The sequence below is a fragment of the Aulostomus chinensis genome, chromosome 4 (assembly GCF_037954235.1).
Source record: "Aulostomus chinensis isolate RoL2024-O1b breed Wild chromosome 4, RoL_Achi_v1.0, whole genome shotgun sequence".
NCBI lineage: Eukaryota > Metazoa > Chordata > Actinopteri > Syngnathiformes > Aulostomidae > Aulostomus > Aulostomus chinensis.
Genome location: NC_141323.1, coordinates 4141524 through 4158525, shown reverse-complemented (window position 1 = coordinate 4158525; position 17002 = coordinate 4141524). Strand labels below are relative to the sequence as shown.

General features: G+C 42.0%; 1 protein-coding gene across 4 annotated transcripts in view; it reads right to left on the bottom strand.

Annotated features, from left to right (window-relative positions):
• Positions 1-17002, bottom strand: part of tbc1d22a (TBC1 domain family, member 22a) — a 136024-nt gene that overhangs the window by 29016 nt on the left and 90006 nt on the right. For all 4 annotated transcript variants that reach the window (XM_086201147.1, XM_086201150.1, XM_086201149.1 and 1 more), the window contains one exon: positions 6712-6839. In XM_086201147.1, coding sequence (XP_086057273.1) covers positions 6712-6839 — 128 coding nt within the window. The remainder of the gene's footprint in view (positions 1-6711; positions 6840-17002) is intronic.

The window sequence follows — 17002 nt, the reverse complement described above, 5'->3', positions numbered from 1 at the left end:
TGGCAGCAAAAATATGAGCACTACTTGCTCGGATTTCAGACAGAACCACAGAGGGGAGAAGATGGAGAATCTAAAGGGGAACGACCCCTTCCACGATCACCTTTTGTCAGATTAAAACTGAAACGTTCTTCCCTACTGACCAGCATCTGCTGCTGCTGCTACTTCATCGGGACTTCCTTGTCATTATGATTTACAAAATGAAGTTTGTCAGGCTTATCAAGGTGAATCTATTGTCACTCTCCTCTCCTATTGATATGCCTGGTTCTCCATCCACTCAACCCACCCCCCTTGTGTCAGGACAGCCATATTGGCTGAGACAGGAGAGACTCTGACTGACAAGCACTGCTGATCAAAGTCGAGACAAAGTAGAGTGGAAGGGAGCGAGGGGTTGTGTGTGTGTGTGGGGGGGGGGGGGTGAAGTATGGGCAAGTGCGTGAGAGGTGAAGAAGGTAGGACACTAAGGAAGCAAAAGGTGATGCGAGAAGGAAGTAGAGTGAGTGAGACGGAGTATTGCAGTGTCACAGCGTCTTCAAACTGCTGCGTTTGCTGTCTGACCCGTCACAACATCTCTTACTTCCACAGCAACGGGGCCTGACGTGGGGCTAACTCCACGCTCTGACAAACACACGCCAGACGAGGTGAAAAGGTGATGGTGCAGGGAAATGATGCAAGATGACAAAGAAGCAGATTTAAACTGATGTAATTATTGCACGGTTAGAATATGATGACCCACCGGATTGCGAACTTTGAAGCTCTTCTCATAATATATGTCACAGTTGTTATCAACTTCTAGAAATGTGCAACCATTCCTCTTTGTCACTCCCGAAGGCTCGGAGCGTGTTCACAACATGGGGGCGATTACTGTGGGAGTCGTTGGGAACTGAATGACTTTTTGACATGAAATGTTTTTGACATAGTCACCTCCTTCACCGTCGAATTCTGATCAGCTGAACCTGGACTCCAAGTAACGTGTGTGCAACAGATCGAAGAGAATTCCCCTCAGGCAGCGCTGAGATACCACATCCGGAGAGCAGGGCGTCAAATTGACCTTGACCTTTGACCGCAAAAATTCGATCGGAATCATCTTTCACTCAAGGGGATGTCTGTGCCAAACATCAAGAATTTCCATCAAGGCATTCCCGATACATCACGTTCAAGGAAAAACACAAATACACTAGAAGGCATAAACACTCGCATTTTTGATTTATTTTATAAGCAAATATGGCAAATTACCTTGTATAGAACTGTTAGCCACATTCATAATTAGCTGAAGTTGTACAGGTTTTATTCAGAGTAAAACCAGATGGTACAGTTTGGTGATTTAACCTGATGTTTTTTTGTTTTTCTATTTGTGTCTTTATCGTCAGATTGTTGTCCAGGTTGATATAATTCCATATAGAAAAAGTTCCAGTTGGGGAGGGATTAAAAAAAAAACAAAAGAAATGAGTGTGTTGGTATTCAAGAGACAGAAGCTGGAAATGCATGTATATTCAACATCTCTTATTTTACTAGATCAGATTAAAAATACTGAGCTTGTTTATATGATATACAGAGTGAAAGTGCGCAGTTTTTATTTTTCTTTCATTACAATTCTGTCTTCATTTATCCGTGTGGGTGGTGTATACGTGTATGTACACATGCATGCATATTGAAAAATGTAAATGAAATAATTCCAAAGAAAAACTATCTTTTTGCTGGGCTCAGAGGACTCATCTTATTTGCACACTTGACTGTTGTTGTTTATTTTTTGCTGTGAATGAACAGTTCAGTTCAAATTCATTTATTAATTTAGCATTACCACCAACAGATGTCTCCGCCCATCACCCAATAAAAACAGATCAGAAAAATAAAACAGAAATGCCTCATAATTCATGGAGGGTAGATTCATAGACAGTCGATGAAGGGGAAATTAAAAAAAACCCTCAGCATGAATGCAAAACAGCAATAAAAGCATTAGAAAAGATCTTACACACGTTGTTCACATGGTGTGTGACATCACTTAACAGCTCCCCGCTTGGTAAATCTAACCATCCACATGGTTAAAGAGCATGTTTCAGAGGCTGAAATTGTCACGGTATCCCTTTAACAGTCATGCTAATGCTGCCACACTGTGTTACTTGCTAATTTCATGCTCTACGCAACAGGGATAATTTGGTCCCCGTCTGTCTGTCTGCCTGCCTGCCGGGGAGGAGAAGCAAATGTATGCGTTTTGCTTTCCTTCTGTTTCTCCTTTTGCTTCTTCATTGCAATCAAGAGTGATAAATACAGGAATAGCAAGAAAGGGAGAGAGAAAAAGAAGGTGTTTGGGGGGAAAAAAAGACAACCAGAAAACATATATGTCAGGAAAAACCATATGGATACATTTCAGAAAAGGCGTCAAAAAAAAAGAAAGAAAATACAGCAGCAGCGAGCTGACAGAGAGAGAAGATGAGAGACAGAGAGAAAGAGGAAGAGCTGGCTTGTGCTGGATCAGGCAAATGAACAGATGGCCACACCGCAGAAAGAAGACCACAGCGGAGACATAACAACACTCAGGTTAAAACCTCCCCTGGAACACACACACATATACTGAGGCTCAGGGGCAAAGGGCAAGGTCTTCCTGTTTATCATGGGCATTTGAGAGCAACCCAAAAACACTTTTATAGCCAACTAGGCCAGTATATTTCTCTTTTGTGGTGATTAAGTGATCTGCATTAAACTGCTTCTCTCAAACAGCCGCAGTGACTCTTTACACATAAATAATGAATGCTGGGTTTTGTTGAGGAGCAGCTTACAACAGCTGAATCAATTACCAAACAATACAGATCAGATGCGTAAAGTCTGTTGTAAGCTGAAACACAGCAACGGTTTCAAAACACTTAAGAACACATTGTACAGAAAACCCTGGAACCAAGGCCAGCCTCTCCTTCCTTCAACAGAATGCACACATGCTTCAAGATAATTGTCCCTGGAGACGCAGGTTAGGGCAGCACTGACACACTCACAAAAGGCTGCTGCTTGGTAAAATTCACATGCCATGCTTCTTTTGTGCGGCATATCAAATATGTTTGAGCAGAAAGACCTTTGGTACAGCACCTCAACGTGCACCGAGGTCGACGCCGCCATGCACTGTATTTCAGGAGCATTATCTGAGGGCAGCTGTGATGACGAAGGGTTTGAAGAGCAGAGTAGAACAGACAAGAACATCTTTACGCCCCGCTGTCAGCTCGCCTGAAAGTTTCATAAGTGGAAATGGCCTAATTTCCTGACTAGGGTACGACTGGAGGTGAGGGGCTGTGACAGAGCCTGCCAAACAAAAAAGAAAAAAGAAAAAAAAGTGCGTGTACGTGTTTGTGTATCGTGTAAACGGCTTTGTGTGCATGTGTGTGTTGAGGCTGCAATCCAAACGACATTGTAACACATCAAATATTTAGAGGATGGATTACAAGTACAATGTGTGCTTGGTTTGCTGTCAAGTCACGACAAAGCAACAACACCGCTTAAGCATTCAGCCGTCAGGTCTTTTTTTAGACTCACGGCAGACGTATGGGTGCAGCCTGTGCTGTTCACGGGGGGTGTCCCAATCAAGCTGTTCCAGCCCCAATTTTGGTCTTTTAAAGTGAAAATGAAAGGAAAACTCACTTTTTTCTATTTTGAAGTAATTTTCATACAAAGGTCTTGCTCTGTTGTCTTGTGTAGGAAGGTTTAAACTGACCCTCATGTGCTATTTATCACTGATTTAAAAGCCTAAATTGAATAATAAAAAAAAACACGTTTACTTCTTTCTGAAATTTTAAATGAATGATCGATGGAAATACAAAATACATACTGCAATGCAACGACTGAGCCGATTCGGTCGGAGTTACTGTTTAACTGGAAAGTGAAGAGACCTACACTTGGCATCAGTAACTTATCTTAGTCCTGACAATATTACAGCGAGAAAATTACAGCAGTGACTGCACTGAATGAATGACAAATACATGTCCATCTGGAGCCGCCACCACCCGGTGCACGGCCACGCGACCTACATTTTTCCTCATTGAATGCGTCAGTGTGCGTAATCACCAGCATCGATTAGGTCTCGCTCCTCGCAAATGAAACAGAATCCTCAATCAGAAAGACGAAAAAGAAAAAAGTGTGCAAGTAAACCCGGATCGCGGCAGACAGGGAAGCTTTATGAAAAAATAACAGGTAGATGTGAAACTGAGGCAGCCGGTGTGACATCATCGATCGGTACAGCCACTCTTTTGACTTCGAGGTATAAGTTGTGTTTAGATGTGAATCGTTGCTTACATCAGGGAGCAGGTTATTTGTGAGCAACAGACGTCATTCATGATGCCCTACATTCCAGCACGTGTCTCAGATGCACCTGCACACACTTTTGTTCAGAGGGACAGCCACCTGTTGTTTTTTTGTGGGGGGGGGGGGGGGAGGTTTGTACTCATAACACAAGGTTAAGCTTCACAATTGAGCTCCTAGTTACTGAGTACACCACGCAACCATCAAACACAACAGAGACTTTTCCCCAGTGGACCTTTACGGTCAAGCTTTTTTTGAAAATGTGTGCGATTACATGTGCATTTGCTTTACAAGGACATCCCACTCAGCTCCTATCTTCATTTTCTTCCTATGAATTCAGCCGCATTTCCCCACTACTCTCCTTCTCCTTCCTCGCTCATTCAAACCTTCAGGAATTAATTTATCAAGAGTAAAAATGTTCAGTGCTGGGTAGGCAAATATTCTTGCAAGAACTACATCTCTACAAGTCTTTCACTCCTGCAAGCTACCAGTGGTTTACTCAGTTCACGGTCATGACAGAGGCTCCATCCATTTAACTGTCAACAAAATTCAAAGTGAACTGTAGATAAGGTGCAAAAAAAAAAAAGAAAAAGAAAAAAGGAAATGTGCATTCACTGTGTCCACCAACTGCTTTGGAGAGGATAAATAGGCTATGTTGAGCCACCAGAAGATGGCGGTGTAGGCTCCGTCACACATGGCTGGTAAAAACAGAGTCAGCATATCCCGCTTTATCTAATACTTCCCTTGAGACCATGAACTGTTTATTAAAGTATTTGTTGTGTTGATAAATCAAGTGAAAAGTTGTGTTGCAGATTTCTATCAACCAACATTTTTGGCAGCCACACATCTCCCCCTGTTGGCCATGAGAAAGAACATGGCTTAAAAAAGGCATCCTTCAGACCAAGAATAACTGTCCATCCAATATACAATCAATGGATTCAACTGAGGCAAGAAAAGGAAATCAGACAATAAAACATCTCTGCTGTTACGTCAGTCCTTTCAAATCTCCCTCACGCTGCTCTGAGTTCACTCACTGTTGCTAGTTGCTTTTTGTTTTTACCGCTATTCAGTCTGTCAACTTCGGTCTTTCCGACATGTTCTTACTTCTTGATATCTTGTTGGTTTTACTACCTGCCTGTCCGGATCTATAACATCTCATTTTTAAATGGTTGCAACTCCAATCATGGTCCCGAGCAAATGCATCCGTACAGCGCTGTCATTTGAAGGAATTTCAGGTTGCAGCAGTTACAGCGAGTGCCGCCTCACCTTGCTGCATTCCCCTTTTATCCAGGGATTTCTGTTTTGTTGAACTTTTCAACAAATGTCTTAAACTCAACAGATATCAAATTCAATGAGATCTTAAGGACCTACATGAAAAGGTTGAAACTGATTTATGCTGACAGTGCTGAGAGGAGAGGAAGGAAAAACAACAGCTGTGGACACCGCAGCTACGAAGACAGCAAAAAGATTCACTACATATGTTTGTGAGAGTAGCTGGGACACACTGAAGCACAAGTGTGCCTCCGATGGGAAAATTCCCCCGAAACCTCCTCCTACCTCCTACCTCCTACCTCCGTGTCTATCCAAACACGGCAGTCGCACACATTACTCTCTCAACCTTTGCTTCAACTCAAAATTCCATTATACTATACGTCTCAGCTCAAGTGTTGTCCACACAAATACTAGCATTAACACAAACACACATAACCCCCCAATGAGTCCGTGACAGACAAGAGGTGTTATTGACGAGGTTTACCATCACAGCCTCACTGTAGGCGTCACCTGTTACGATGTGCAAATGTGAAAGGGCAGCAGAATAAACAGGTCTGGTTGTGTTTGGACGGGATTAAGAGCCTGCCCTCTCACAAACATTTACACATCTGGGTCAGTGCAGTAATGGGCTTCACTCTGACTTTAAAGGACACACACACACACACACACACACACACAAATTAGACAAAACAAATCAAAATGACACCATGAGGTCACCTTAAACTTTAGCTCCATTCATGACAAGGGACACTGATATCCTACAGTAACTCAAATAACCGCTGAAGACCTCAAGATTAGCCTGCCTTATTTATCAGTGTGAGCATTGTCTTTTATATCTGTCAATCCTTTTTGTGTATTTTGTGTAGTTCTTGCATTATTGCCGCCTACATCGCAGCGTCATGGAGTCTCACTTCATACGTGTGAGAAACTCAACCCATCCTTTGAATCAGGCTGTCAGATGCCATGTTTCAATACGTTAATGGGAGCATACATGTGTATGATGCTGCTTTTCTCCCGCTGGGTTTGCCGGGATGTAATGGAAGGACTTATAAAGCACCAATTATAAGCCAATTTCAGGAATTCATATAGACAGACAGATGGATTGAAATGGACAGATTACACAAAATGGAATATAAAAAGCTTTGTGTCGTGTGTTTGTACCTGGTAGGTGTCCCATAGTCTGATGGTACAGCGCAGCGGTAGCTCCCTCATCAGGAGGTTGTTCATCCAGCGAAAGGCAAACTGCAAGTACTCTACCTCGTAATGGTGCATGTGGCGATGTACGGATTCTGCAGAGAAACATGTTTGAGAAAATTCTTTTACATTCGTATAACGATCAAGAAATAAAAATAGTGAAAAGGTACGAAGTGAAAAGGGGGTGAGGTGAAAAACAGAGTCAAAAATACCAGCTGTTTTTGACACACTCATTAATCCTTAATTCAAATTAGTGCTGCACAATTAATCTAATCCCAAATGTGATGTCAGCCTGTGTGATTACATTCCTAAAAAGAAAAGCTGCGATTTAAGTTGAATAAATGTGTGCATGTGTGTGTGTGTGTGTGTGTGTGTGTGTGTGTGTGTGAACGTCAGTGTGTAGAATCTGCTAAAAGTTACGCCCACCATCTGTCCTCAAGGATACGGTGGTATGAAGACCAATGAGAGACCAAGATGTGTTGTGCCAAACTTGCAAAGTTGCAGTTGCTACGTCATGCAGCAACACGACCAATCTGTCTCAACGCCCTTTTTTGTCAGGTGCAGTCTTCGAATGTTTTGCTTGCTGATACTGGAATCAAGCGGATTACAATAGTAAAGTCTGGAAATGATCAAAGTATGGATGGAGAGGAAAAAAAGGCCTGATTTTAATCAATTATCTCAGTTGCGCAAAGCAGGACTGCATCACTTTGGTCACCTGAACATCACAAGATAGCTCCTAGGTTGCCGGCCTCTCTGAGAACAATTTTTGATAAGGCCCCCTGATAAGAGGAACAACTGTCTTACATTGCTAGAGAATGGGGGGGTAATTATAATAATTTCTGACTGAGTCAATCAGCGGGAGAACATCAAATTGCCAATTTAAATAAGACAGGACATAATGTGCAAAATAGCAGTCGCAGGTTGTAACGGGGCATATAGGTGGGTGTCATCTATGTAATGATGAAAGTCTACGCCATGTCTCTAAAGGGTTTGCCCCGGGGGTTGCATTTGGACCGTGATTAAGAGGGGGCCCAAAATAGACCCTGGGGGACCCCACAAACAAGAGGAGAACAAGAGGAGTCGCCGCCTTGTTAAAGACAACAACCTGTTAAGACAAGTAGGAGACACACCAGTCCAACGCCACATCAATATGCCAACACTGTTCTTCAGATTAAAACATTAAGTTCTGTATCAAAAGCTGAACTGAGGTCAAGGACAATTAAAATGGAGTACAGTCCTTCACCATAGCGACTCAATACTATGCAGGGAGTGGAAACCTAATTTCAAAAATGTAACTAGCATTCTTGAAAGATTTAATCTGAGTGGGCGCAATTCTTTTTCTAAAATCTTGGATAAAAATGGCAGTTTGGAGATGGGTTCATGACATTATTTACCATATTGCAAAGCTCAATATTGTCCACAATAATCGCACCAAATCAACAGACACATGGTTTTTAAAACTGTTGGGTGTCTGTGTGTGGAAAACATCATTTCAAGTCACATGTCCCCTGCGGAGTTATTGACAACGAGCATCGTTGTCAGGCCATTTTTCACAAGTCAGATTTTGCCTGCGCACGTCGGTGTCAATGTGAGAGCAAAGGTAAGGAAGGAAATGTGCAAATGCGGATGTAGTGCAAGATTCTTTTAAACAACATCAAACCCCCTGCTTTTCAAACGTATAATGCAGCTTGAAAATGCATCCTGAAAGTTTTTTAGCCCTCAAGGGTACACACATTGCGTTTTGGTGAGAGACATTGAATTTAAATGCAACTTTGTTTACAAGAAAACCCTTAAGGTTCATCTCTGATTGCAGTTTGAGCTCTGGTTTTACATGATTTGCTCGTGAAAACCCCCGGTCTGTTACGAAGCACTTTCTGAAATTTGGCATGGAAATTAATCAGGTCTGTCTCTTGCTTTACTGGCCTGGCACTCGTGGGTTTCAAGGGAAGCGCGACTTATAAACAGTATCTCACAAATTACTTTTGATTGGACATGGTTTTAGTAACCAGTCCTCATGGGACATCAAAGACTTTGGCAGACGAGGAATCAAAAGAGTTCTAACATAACAAATGGGACTGGCAAATGTTGGATCTGTTCAATATTTCCAAGAATTCATTTGAAAAGGCCAAATACGCCAATGCATGAGTCAGTCTCTTGATTGACTTTCTCAGCTCGTCAGTGGCTCTCAGCCCCGAGCACTTTGCTTGGACTGGAAACTTTCATCTGTAAACACCGAGATGATAGGATTTACAAACCGTATATACAGTAAACACATGTTTGATGGGGTTTTTTTTTTTTAACCTTTTGTTGCTGTAGCATCAATTTACAGGACAACAATAGCGGGTGCGTGGTCAAATTTTGCGTTGCCCTGTGCAGCAGCAGCTGCAGTAGAAATCAAAGGGACGACACCACTGTTATCCATTTGTATCATGATAAAGCAACTCTGCGCTGATTGATATTGTGAATTCATCTGTGATACATCATATCTGTTGAACTGAAATACCTCTGAAAGAAAACATGAAGTATGTATTTAAATCCTGTCCTGTGGTGACATTTTGAATTATTTTTTGATAATTAAGATGGAATCGAGCAGAATTTTATTTTGGAGATGCTTGAAAACCAATAAACAGCTTGGTAAAATGGTGATAAATCAGCTGATATCACTCTACTGTTGCAAAAAATATGGATGTTTGGTATCAGTGTATCCCAGGGGAGTGTGTGGAAATATTCTGCATTATACACCTGTAACATGGCAAACAAAAACAAGCATGATCAGGTTTTCAGCTTGACATGACTGGATCTTGGGGGGGTCAATTAAGATGTAATGACTCAATGAAGATTGACATTTGAAAACATCAATTTCCGCTGGATTGTGAAAGCCTTGATTTGTCTGGAAATAATACAGGTAAATGCAACTTAGACGTTGATAAATCGAAATGCAAACCTTTAGGTTGCTTGTCACTTTTCTGCAAATCATGATCTCCGTGACTGTCAGGACGCACGCACAACTCAATTTAAAGTTGTGCAACTGTGAACATATTCCCACACAAAAGGTTCATTACAATACTCTTATTTGAATAGAGTCAAGTTTATATTTTACATTGTCAAATTTGTTGAAAACCGTAGGCAACAATTAAAGAAACTCCTACTTCGCTGCAGTCCCTGTTTATCCAGGGATTTACTGAACTTTCAAATGTTAGATTTTTTTTGCCTCCGAATGACACTTTTAAAAATTCACGTGTTTTAAAAGCTACAGCAAACAATAACAAGCAATAACACTTCAATGCGATTTTAAGACTCTTGGAGAAACTGTTTGAGGGAGAAACTAATTTATGCCGAGTAGGGAGAGGAAAACAAGTGGGAATAAACAGCTGTGGACACAGCTGCTAAGATGACAGCAAAAAAAGATTCAGTACACTGTATTTGCTTGTGTGGATACCTGGGACAGATGGAAGTACAAGGGCCAACAATTGGAAAATTCATCTACAACCCACCTCACACCTCATAGCGCTGCAATCTCAACAATATTTTCCCACCAATTTTTGAAATGCTTCCTGGCTGGTGGATCTAAATGCCAACTTTTATGTTGCTGTCATGTGCTCTTAAGTGTATACTCTGATAACCATGGCCACTCAAATGGAAAACAGCCAGCGTCACAATACAGGCATATTGCCTGTAGTTGGTTACAGCATTCGATTTCAAGAAATCCAAGAATTGTTGGCTGTTTGAAAGCTAAATGGAACGCATTGTTGTCATTTTCCTACCTCTGGCGCTATCTAATAGTCACCGTTCGCTTCAGCTCCAATCCCACTGGAATAAACACCGAGAACACCCAGCTTTTTTCTCCACTGGGAACAGGTTTGATCAGCATTCAGTCCCAGGTCAAATTACCCTGCAGTAGACACATGTAATCATTGGCTCCATCTCAAATCCACATCAAGAGGAACCCAAAACCTGGGTGAACGCGGCCGTTTGCAGCTAGCTTCCACTGTACGTAGCGAGAGAAGAAGAAGAGCGAGAGAGAGAAATCTGCTGCTGACTAACACAGAACAGGTAACTACAATGTATGCCAACACCTATGAAAATACCCATGGATCCTGTGTACCGTATATATTTCCAAGGGAGTTTTACATGGTGGACAATTCTGCTGCTGGCATGGGCTCAAATGTTAGCATATGGCTAAGTTAGCCAACAAAACAGACTCGGCAGGTTAAGAGGTGAGCTAGCTATGGCTAACATTTGTGATACGTTCTTATTGGCGAGAGACGGAAAGACTGCTGAGAAAGTGGCTGACAGAATTACACCAATGATTGGCAAGCAGCTACTGTCCATGTCAAACGCAACAAAAAAACAGCCAAGCATCTTTCCAATAAAGAATCTACTTCAATACGTTGTGTACTGTATGTGTGGTATGTGTAATGACATGCTTCGAACCGTCAGTGTCATTTCTCGACAGGCTGGTGTGAACCCTCTCTGACAGAAATAGATGAGGAGTAAAATGTCATTTGAAAACTTGCTGCTTACGGGGCTGTAACACTGAGAACAGCTGCCTTTGTTCCTTTGCCTGCTCTTGATAAATGTTTGTTTTATGCGTCTTTACAGAACAAAAGATTAAAAATGTCGCTCAGTATTCAGCGATTCCATATTTCACAGTCATCCGACCTGAGGAGCCCATTCCTCAATGCGCGCGCGCGCACACACACACACACACACACACACACACGCACACACACACACACACACACCTCATAATTGAGCTGTAATTATAAAGCTGTCAGAGAATCTATGAGAAAAGCCAGTTAGGGAGGAACTATAGCATCCTCTCCTCTCACACTCTAATCAGCACTGACTGACAAGCACACATCCACACTCCCAAATACAGCTTTAATTGTTGAAACATTATGCAAGATATTCCTGGCCAGGAACCCTTTGAAAACACACACACCCAGAGCGAACACTTGAATGACACCTGTCTGCCAGCGCTCACGCAAGCATGTTTAACAATTACGCGCGCACTCCACCACATGAGCGGGGCGCGAAATAAACACAAAGCTATTATTTCACACTCCTCTCCGCAGTTTAATTATCACATGCTGCTGTAAAAGCATAAACAAGGCGAGCTCATTAACGGCGAATGCATCATGGTGACAGATGTTGGCTGGCTGCCAAACAGGGGGTGGGGGGTGGTGTGTGTGTGTGTGTGTGTGTGTGTGTGTGTGTGTGTGTGTGTGTGTGTGTGTGTGTGTGTGTGTGTGTGAGCCTGTAACAACTTGAGACAAGTTAAATTACACTAATGAACTTGCTCTGCCTAATATTAGTGACTTCACCAAACACCAGGAGGAAGAGGAGGAGGAAGAGGTGCATGGTAGGAGGGATTTGTCATGAGGACTTATCGCAGCAGCAGCAGAGGAGCTGAAGTTAAAGAACAGAACAGGACGGTAGAATTAAAGGCAGGTGTGACGTTCTGGGCCGGTGTCCAGGTGGTGCGGGGCTCAGCCTGCTGGGTCGGGTCGTTACGGGCGCTGAGGGTGACATCGCTCATAGAGGCTGATTGACTGATGAGTCTCGTCTTCTGTCTGACCGCAGGTTAAAATTTAGCACGGAGGCCATGTTGCTGGCCGGTCTGCTCTCCGTGGTTGGCGCATGCATGGATGGTGAAGTGCTTGTGGCCAGCAGAAGGTCAGAGGTCATAGAGAGACCAGTGAGTGGTTCCCATGATTCTGCTGATAAGGCAGATTCTGCTCGACTTCATGGTCCCACTGATACAAATCGTAATTAGTTTTTTTTCTCTTTCTTTCTCCTTTTTTTCCTTTCACCCCCTCTCACTTCTGCTCCAGTACAGCAACTTTATTTTTTTCTGTCATTCGCTTTTTCTGACATTCCCATCGCTCCCCTGCCATGCATCAAAGACATGACCTCATCTCAATATTGATCCATTGCTCTTTGACTTCATACATGCCAGCTTTAGAACCCTGTCATACCAAAGAAACTAACGATCCAAATATAAAAGTAACGGAGTTTGCGGCAACAGCGACTACAGAACATCAACATCGTGTGAGAGAGAGCAACATTTCACACCCCGTCTTTTTTTGCTATGTGAATTGCATGCAATTGTTAAATCGTCAATAAATAGTTCATCTGCTGGATATTGGCGAGAATCTCACCATCCCAATCTGGTTTTAATGGCAATAATTTGTGATACGATAAATATTGCAGTGATCCGCATAATTTACTGAAATTTTCAAAATAAGAGCTGAAAGTATAACTTGCCATGTACCACTGGGTCGCTATACTGTATACGTGCGTCACATTATATTGATCACTCATTGGGAAAACTGAATCAAAAACAGTTTTATCATTCAAGATTATAAGGGCAAAACTAGCAAAGTTGTTGGTTTCTGAACACCCTGAGATGAGTCACACTTTTATTACCATATATTTTGGCAAGATACCGTGAAAAAAAAAAGAATCGCTTTATATTGCCGTACTAACAGTGTTCTGCATTCCTAAAAAAAATAGTACAAATGAAGAAATCCAAAAGATACTGTATAAAATACTTGTGTGTGATTTTTTAGTATGTTTATGTATAGTTTAATTTATTGACTATGTCACAGGCACCTTAAGGCTTTGACCACTCAGTTCACTGCTCGGCCTTGGTGACGTCTATTTTTATCTAATCGGGAAAAAAAAGATTTCCTGCAACCAGCTGGTGGATGGAATGTTATATGAGCTGAATGTAAAAAACAAGAGAAAAAAAATAAATGTTTAAAACAAGATGACGGTCACTTTTTTTCCCTTTTTAATTCTGAGTAAAATACTGTTGAGAAAAAATGTGAAAATTGTCACTAATCAAGGGCCACACGATGAATAAATCTGTTTTTTCCTTCACATAGAGGGGCGACACACCCAAAGTGACAGCCCTCTGAGTGACGCTTGGTTACTCTCACAAGGTCCCGCGCTTGTTACTGTACAGCTAGAGGGAGACTGCAGTGATTGGGAGGGCGTATACGTTGGTGTTACTCTACAAGAGCACTTGTGTGTTGGTAAGAATAGACAAATTAGCACACGAGGAACCCTGTTCTAAGCACAAGACATCCTACGATCCAAAATGATTGCACATCTTACTGTGTGGGCACACCATCTGTTAGCATTAAACATGATACACAGAGAGCGGTGAGACATGTAAGCCTATTAAAATACATACATGCACATGATATACACAACACGTCACAGGGTAGATAACTCAACGTGAAAGTGCTGCCGGTGAAACGAGAAACTGCGTCACTGACCTCGTGCCAGGTTGAGACGGAGGAGCAAAGCCTCAACTGTAAGAGGCTGCTCTCCACAACTGCATGATTTTAATGCAGACAAACATGTTACATCTACACGTACACTTCTTCATAAAATCTGCCAAAACACAGAAAACGTCCACACATGAAATGATTACCGTACACGTACGTGGAAAACATGTCACGCCCGTAAAAAAGCAACCACGGACAGGTAATTGTTGAACTGTAGCTGCCATTTTTTTGGGCATCTTTTTCTTTTCTTTTCTTTTTTTTTCAAACCCATCAAATACACTGTATCCTTTTTCTGCCTTTCATTATGCAATACAGTCCCAGAATGCAGTTACCAGCCTTTTCACACAATTCAGGCACAGAGCACACGCTGCCAGTGCGGCTCTCATTTGCATAACTAAATTCACCTTTGGGCAATTTGCATGTTGATGAACTTGTGCTAATGCACTTGCTTGCAACAAATATATAGAAAGAGATAAGGGAGAGATAAAGAGATCAGAGGAACGTTACAAGCAAGCCGACAAAGTGGCTTGTCTTTTGAGGAGGTACGTGTGCTAGCAACCAAGTAAGGCTACTAGCAGTTTGCGTCACTTTTTACAAGTAGGATAATTATTGGGGGGGGGGGGGGGGGGGGGGGGGCAAGCAGAGGAAGAACCAAAGGAATTTCACAGTCAGAACCATCCAACGCTGTCACATGCTGTTTTACACTGGAGGAATCAAAGCAATGAAACAAACGTCTTTGATTTTTTTTTTTTTTTTTAAATACAGTGCCATTTTTAAAAAAAATCTCTTTTCAATTTCAATTGTAGCTTCCACTGTAAGCAGAATTCACAGAATAAAAGTTTCACATGAAAGGTCCCAAGGAAATCTGCAGCAAATGTCAGATCATAAAACATCACTATCTTCCGTTCAAAAAAATATATATGTAAGATCAAGCCTTGGAAACAAAGCACTTCCATTCAGTATTCAGTATTATCAGATCGCTGCCGTCACTCACGAAAAATCACAGCATTTTAAGTCTCACTCCCGTTGCCTTTGTCAAGTAAACTGAAACATAAGTGCCAATTTCAACAAACTTCTACAGCGGCTCGCCTGCACTCATTTTGTATCAACGATTGCATACGTTTCAGGAGTCTGTTTCCTATGATGTCACTTTACGAAAACAATGTTTAAAACTGAAAAATTAATTACAAAAAAAAGAGTAAACTCTTTTTTTTAAACTCCATTTTTAACTGCATTTTGAAAATAGCAACGACAAAAATGTCCCGTCCTGTCCCCCCCCCCCCCAAAATAGCTGCCTGAAACAATTGTGCCGCACTGTCACCCTCTCTGTGTCTTCACAGGTCATCCACTGTATTGACACGCTTCTTTTTCGTGTGGTTGTGGTTGTTTTAAACACATATTTATTCATCATTAAGTAATCAGCGATTAGCTGCCAGGTGATTAAAAGCTGGAATGAGATTAACTACGTGTTTTGTTGGATCCCTTTTAGACATGAGAAGCATAGACAACCTTTCTTATTTGCCATGTTCAGAAATATGTCCACTGCTCATCACCAATTATGGCCCAGACAATCAAAAACCTGAAACAAATACGAGAAGTAGCCAGTCTCCTCTTCTGCAGGCGTCGACGTCAACGTCTGCTTCCATCATTGTTTCACAAAACCACTGAGCTCTTCTAATTTCCACTGACTACTCACAGCTCTCCATTTATAAGCCAATGCCACACATGGGGTCAAGGAGGCTTTGTTATTTTCTATAATCAATTACTCAAAATTAATCCACACCTAGTACACGCTGCTGCGATGTCACCTTCCGCAGTAGTAGTTTCAAGGTTGTTTGTGCTTTTGCTGGTTATTTTCTTTTTAAGAATGTCAGGGCCTCAGGTTTTATGCCATACAGCCTCAAAATGGGAAAAAAAAAACACTTCTTTTTTTTTTTTACTTGAGTTACACAAGCGTCACCAAGGTCGGCATAAAAGCACCTTTGTCTTAAATGATAATGATCTCTGCCCCGTGGTTTTCACAGCCAACACATTTGAGCTGTAATCACCTTATCAGTAAAGAGGAAGGATTTTATCTTTTATCAGGTCTTAATCTACCTGGGCGGGCCGCCCAAGTACAACCTGTGTAGAAGAAACGCTGGCGTCACTTTATTCCTCCCATCAAATGTGCCTTTCAGAGTTTTCAACGGTAGGTTACAGGGAAGGGAAGAGGAGGAGGGGATGAAGGGCTTCCATGGCACTGATCCAGAGTCATTCTTGTTCATATTTAGCCTTTTTCTCCCCTCCCACGGTGCTAAAACCTAACGTAGGCAGTGGTGAGTGAGAAAACAGTCGTAAAACACGTTACGTTATCGTTGACTCTCTCTGAGTGTCCCATGCATGTACCTTATTTCTAAGTCTGAAAGATGAGAGGGTGACCAAGAAAGAGAGACAGACAGATCAGCAATGTCCTGCCCCCGCTGACCCAGTACTGTAAACATTAATTCAATGAAGCAGCAGGCTGAGGTCAACATCACCCCCCGCCCCCTCTCCCCCATCTCTCCTCACATTCCCTGAACAAATCTCTTACGCAGCTCATAGAAGTCCCGCAGCTTACAGCATTTTATTTGGCTTTTTCTGAAGTTTCCCTGCTCTCTCTAATACAAAATAGATTTGTATATTTCGCAATATGTTTTGTCCAATAGATCTAAAATTAATAGAGACACAGAGACAGAGAGAAACAATAGAATATTCTTGTTTTCTCTCACACGTCGGCTTGTTATGATAGACGTGGCTCCCCCCTTGATAACCCCGCATCAGATAAGCGCTGATGAGTAATTCTGAAGAGATGAGAGGCCTTGTTCCCAAAACAGGCGCTACGTCGACAGCAAAGCGAAAACCAATCCTGTAACAGGAGATAAAAGCTATCTATGATCTCATTAGAGGTGGTAATGTCAAGCTAGCGAGGTAGAAAATGG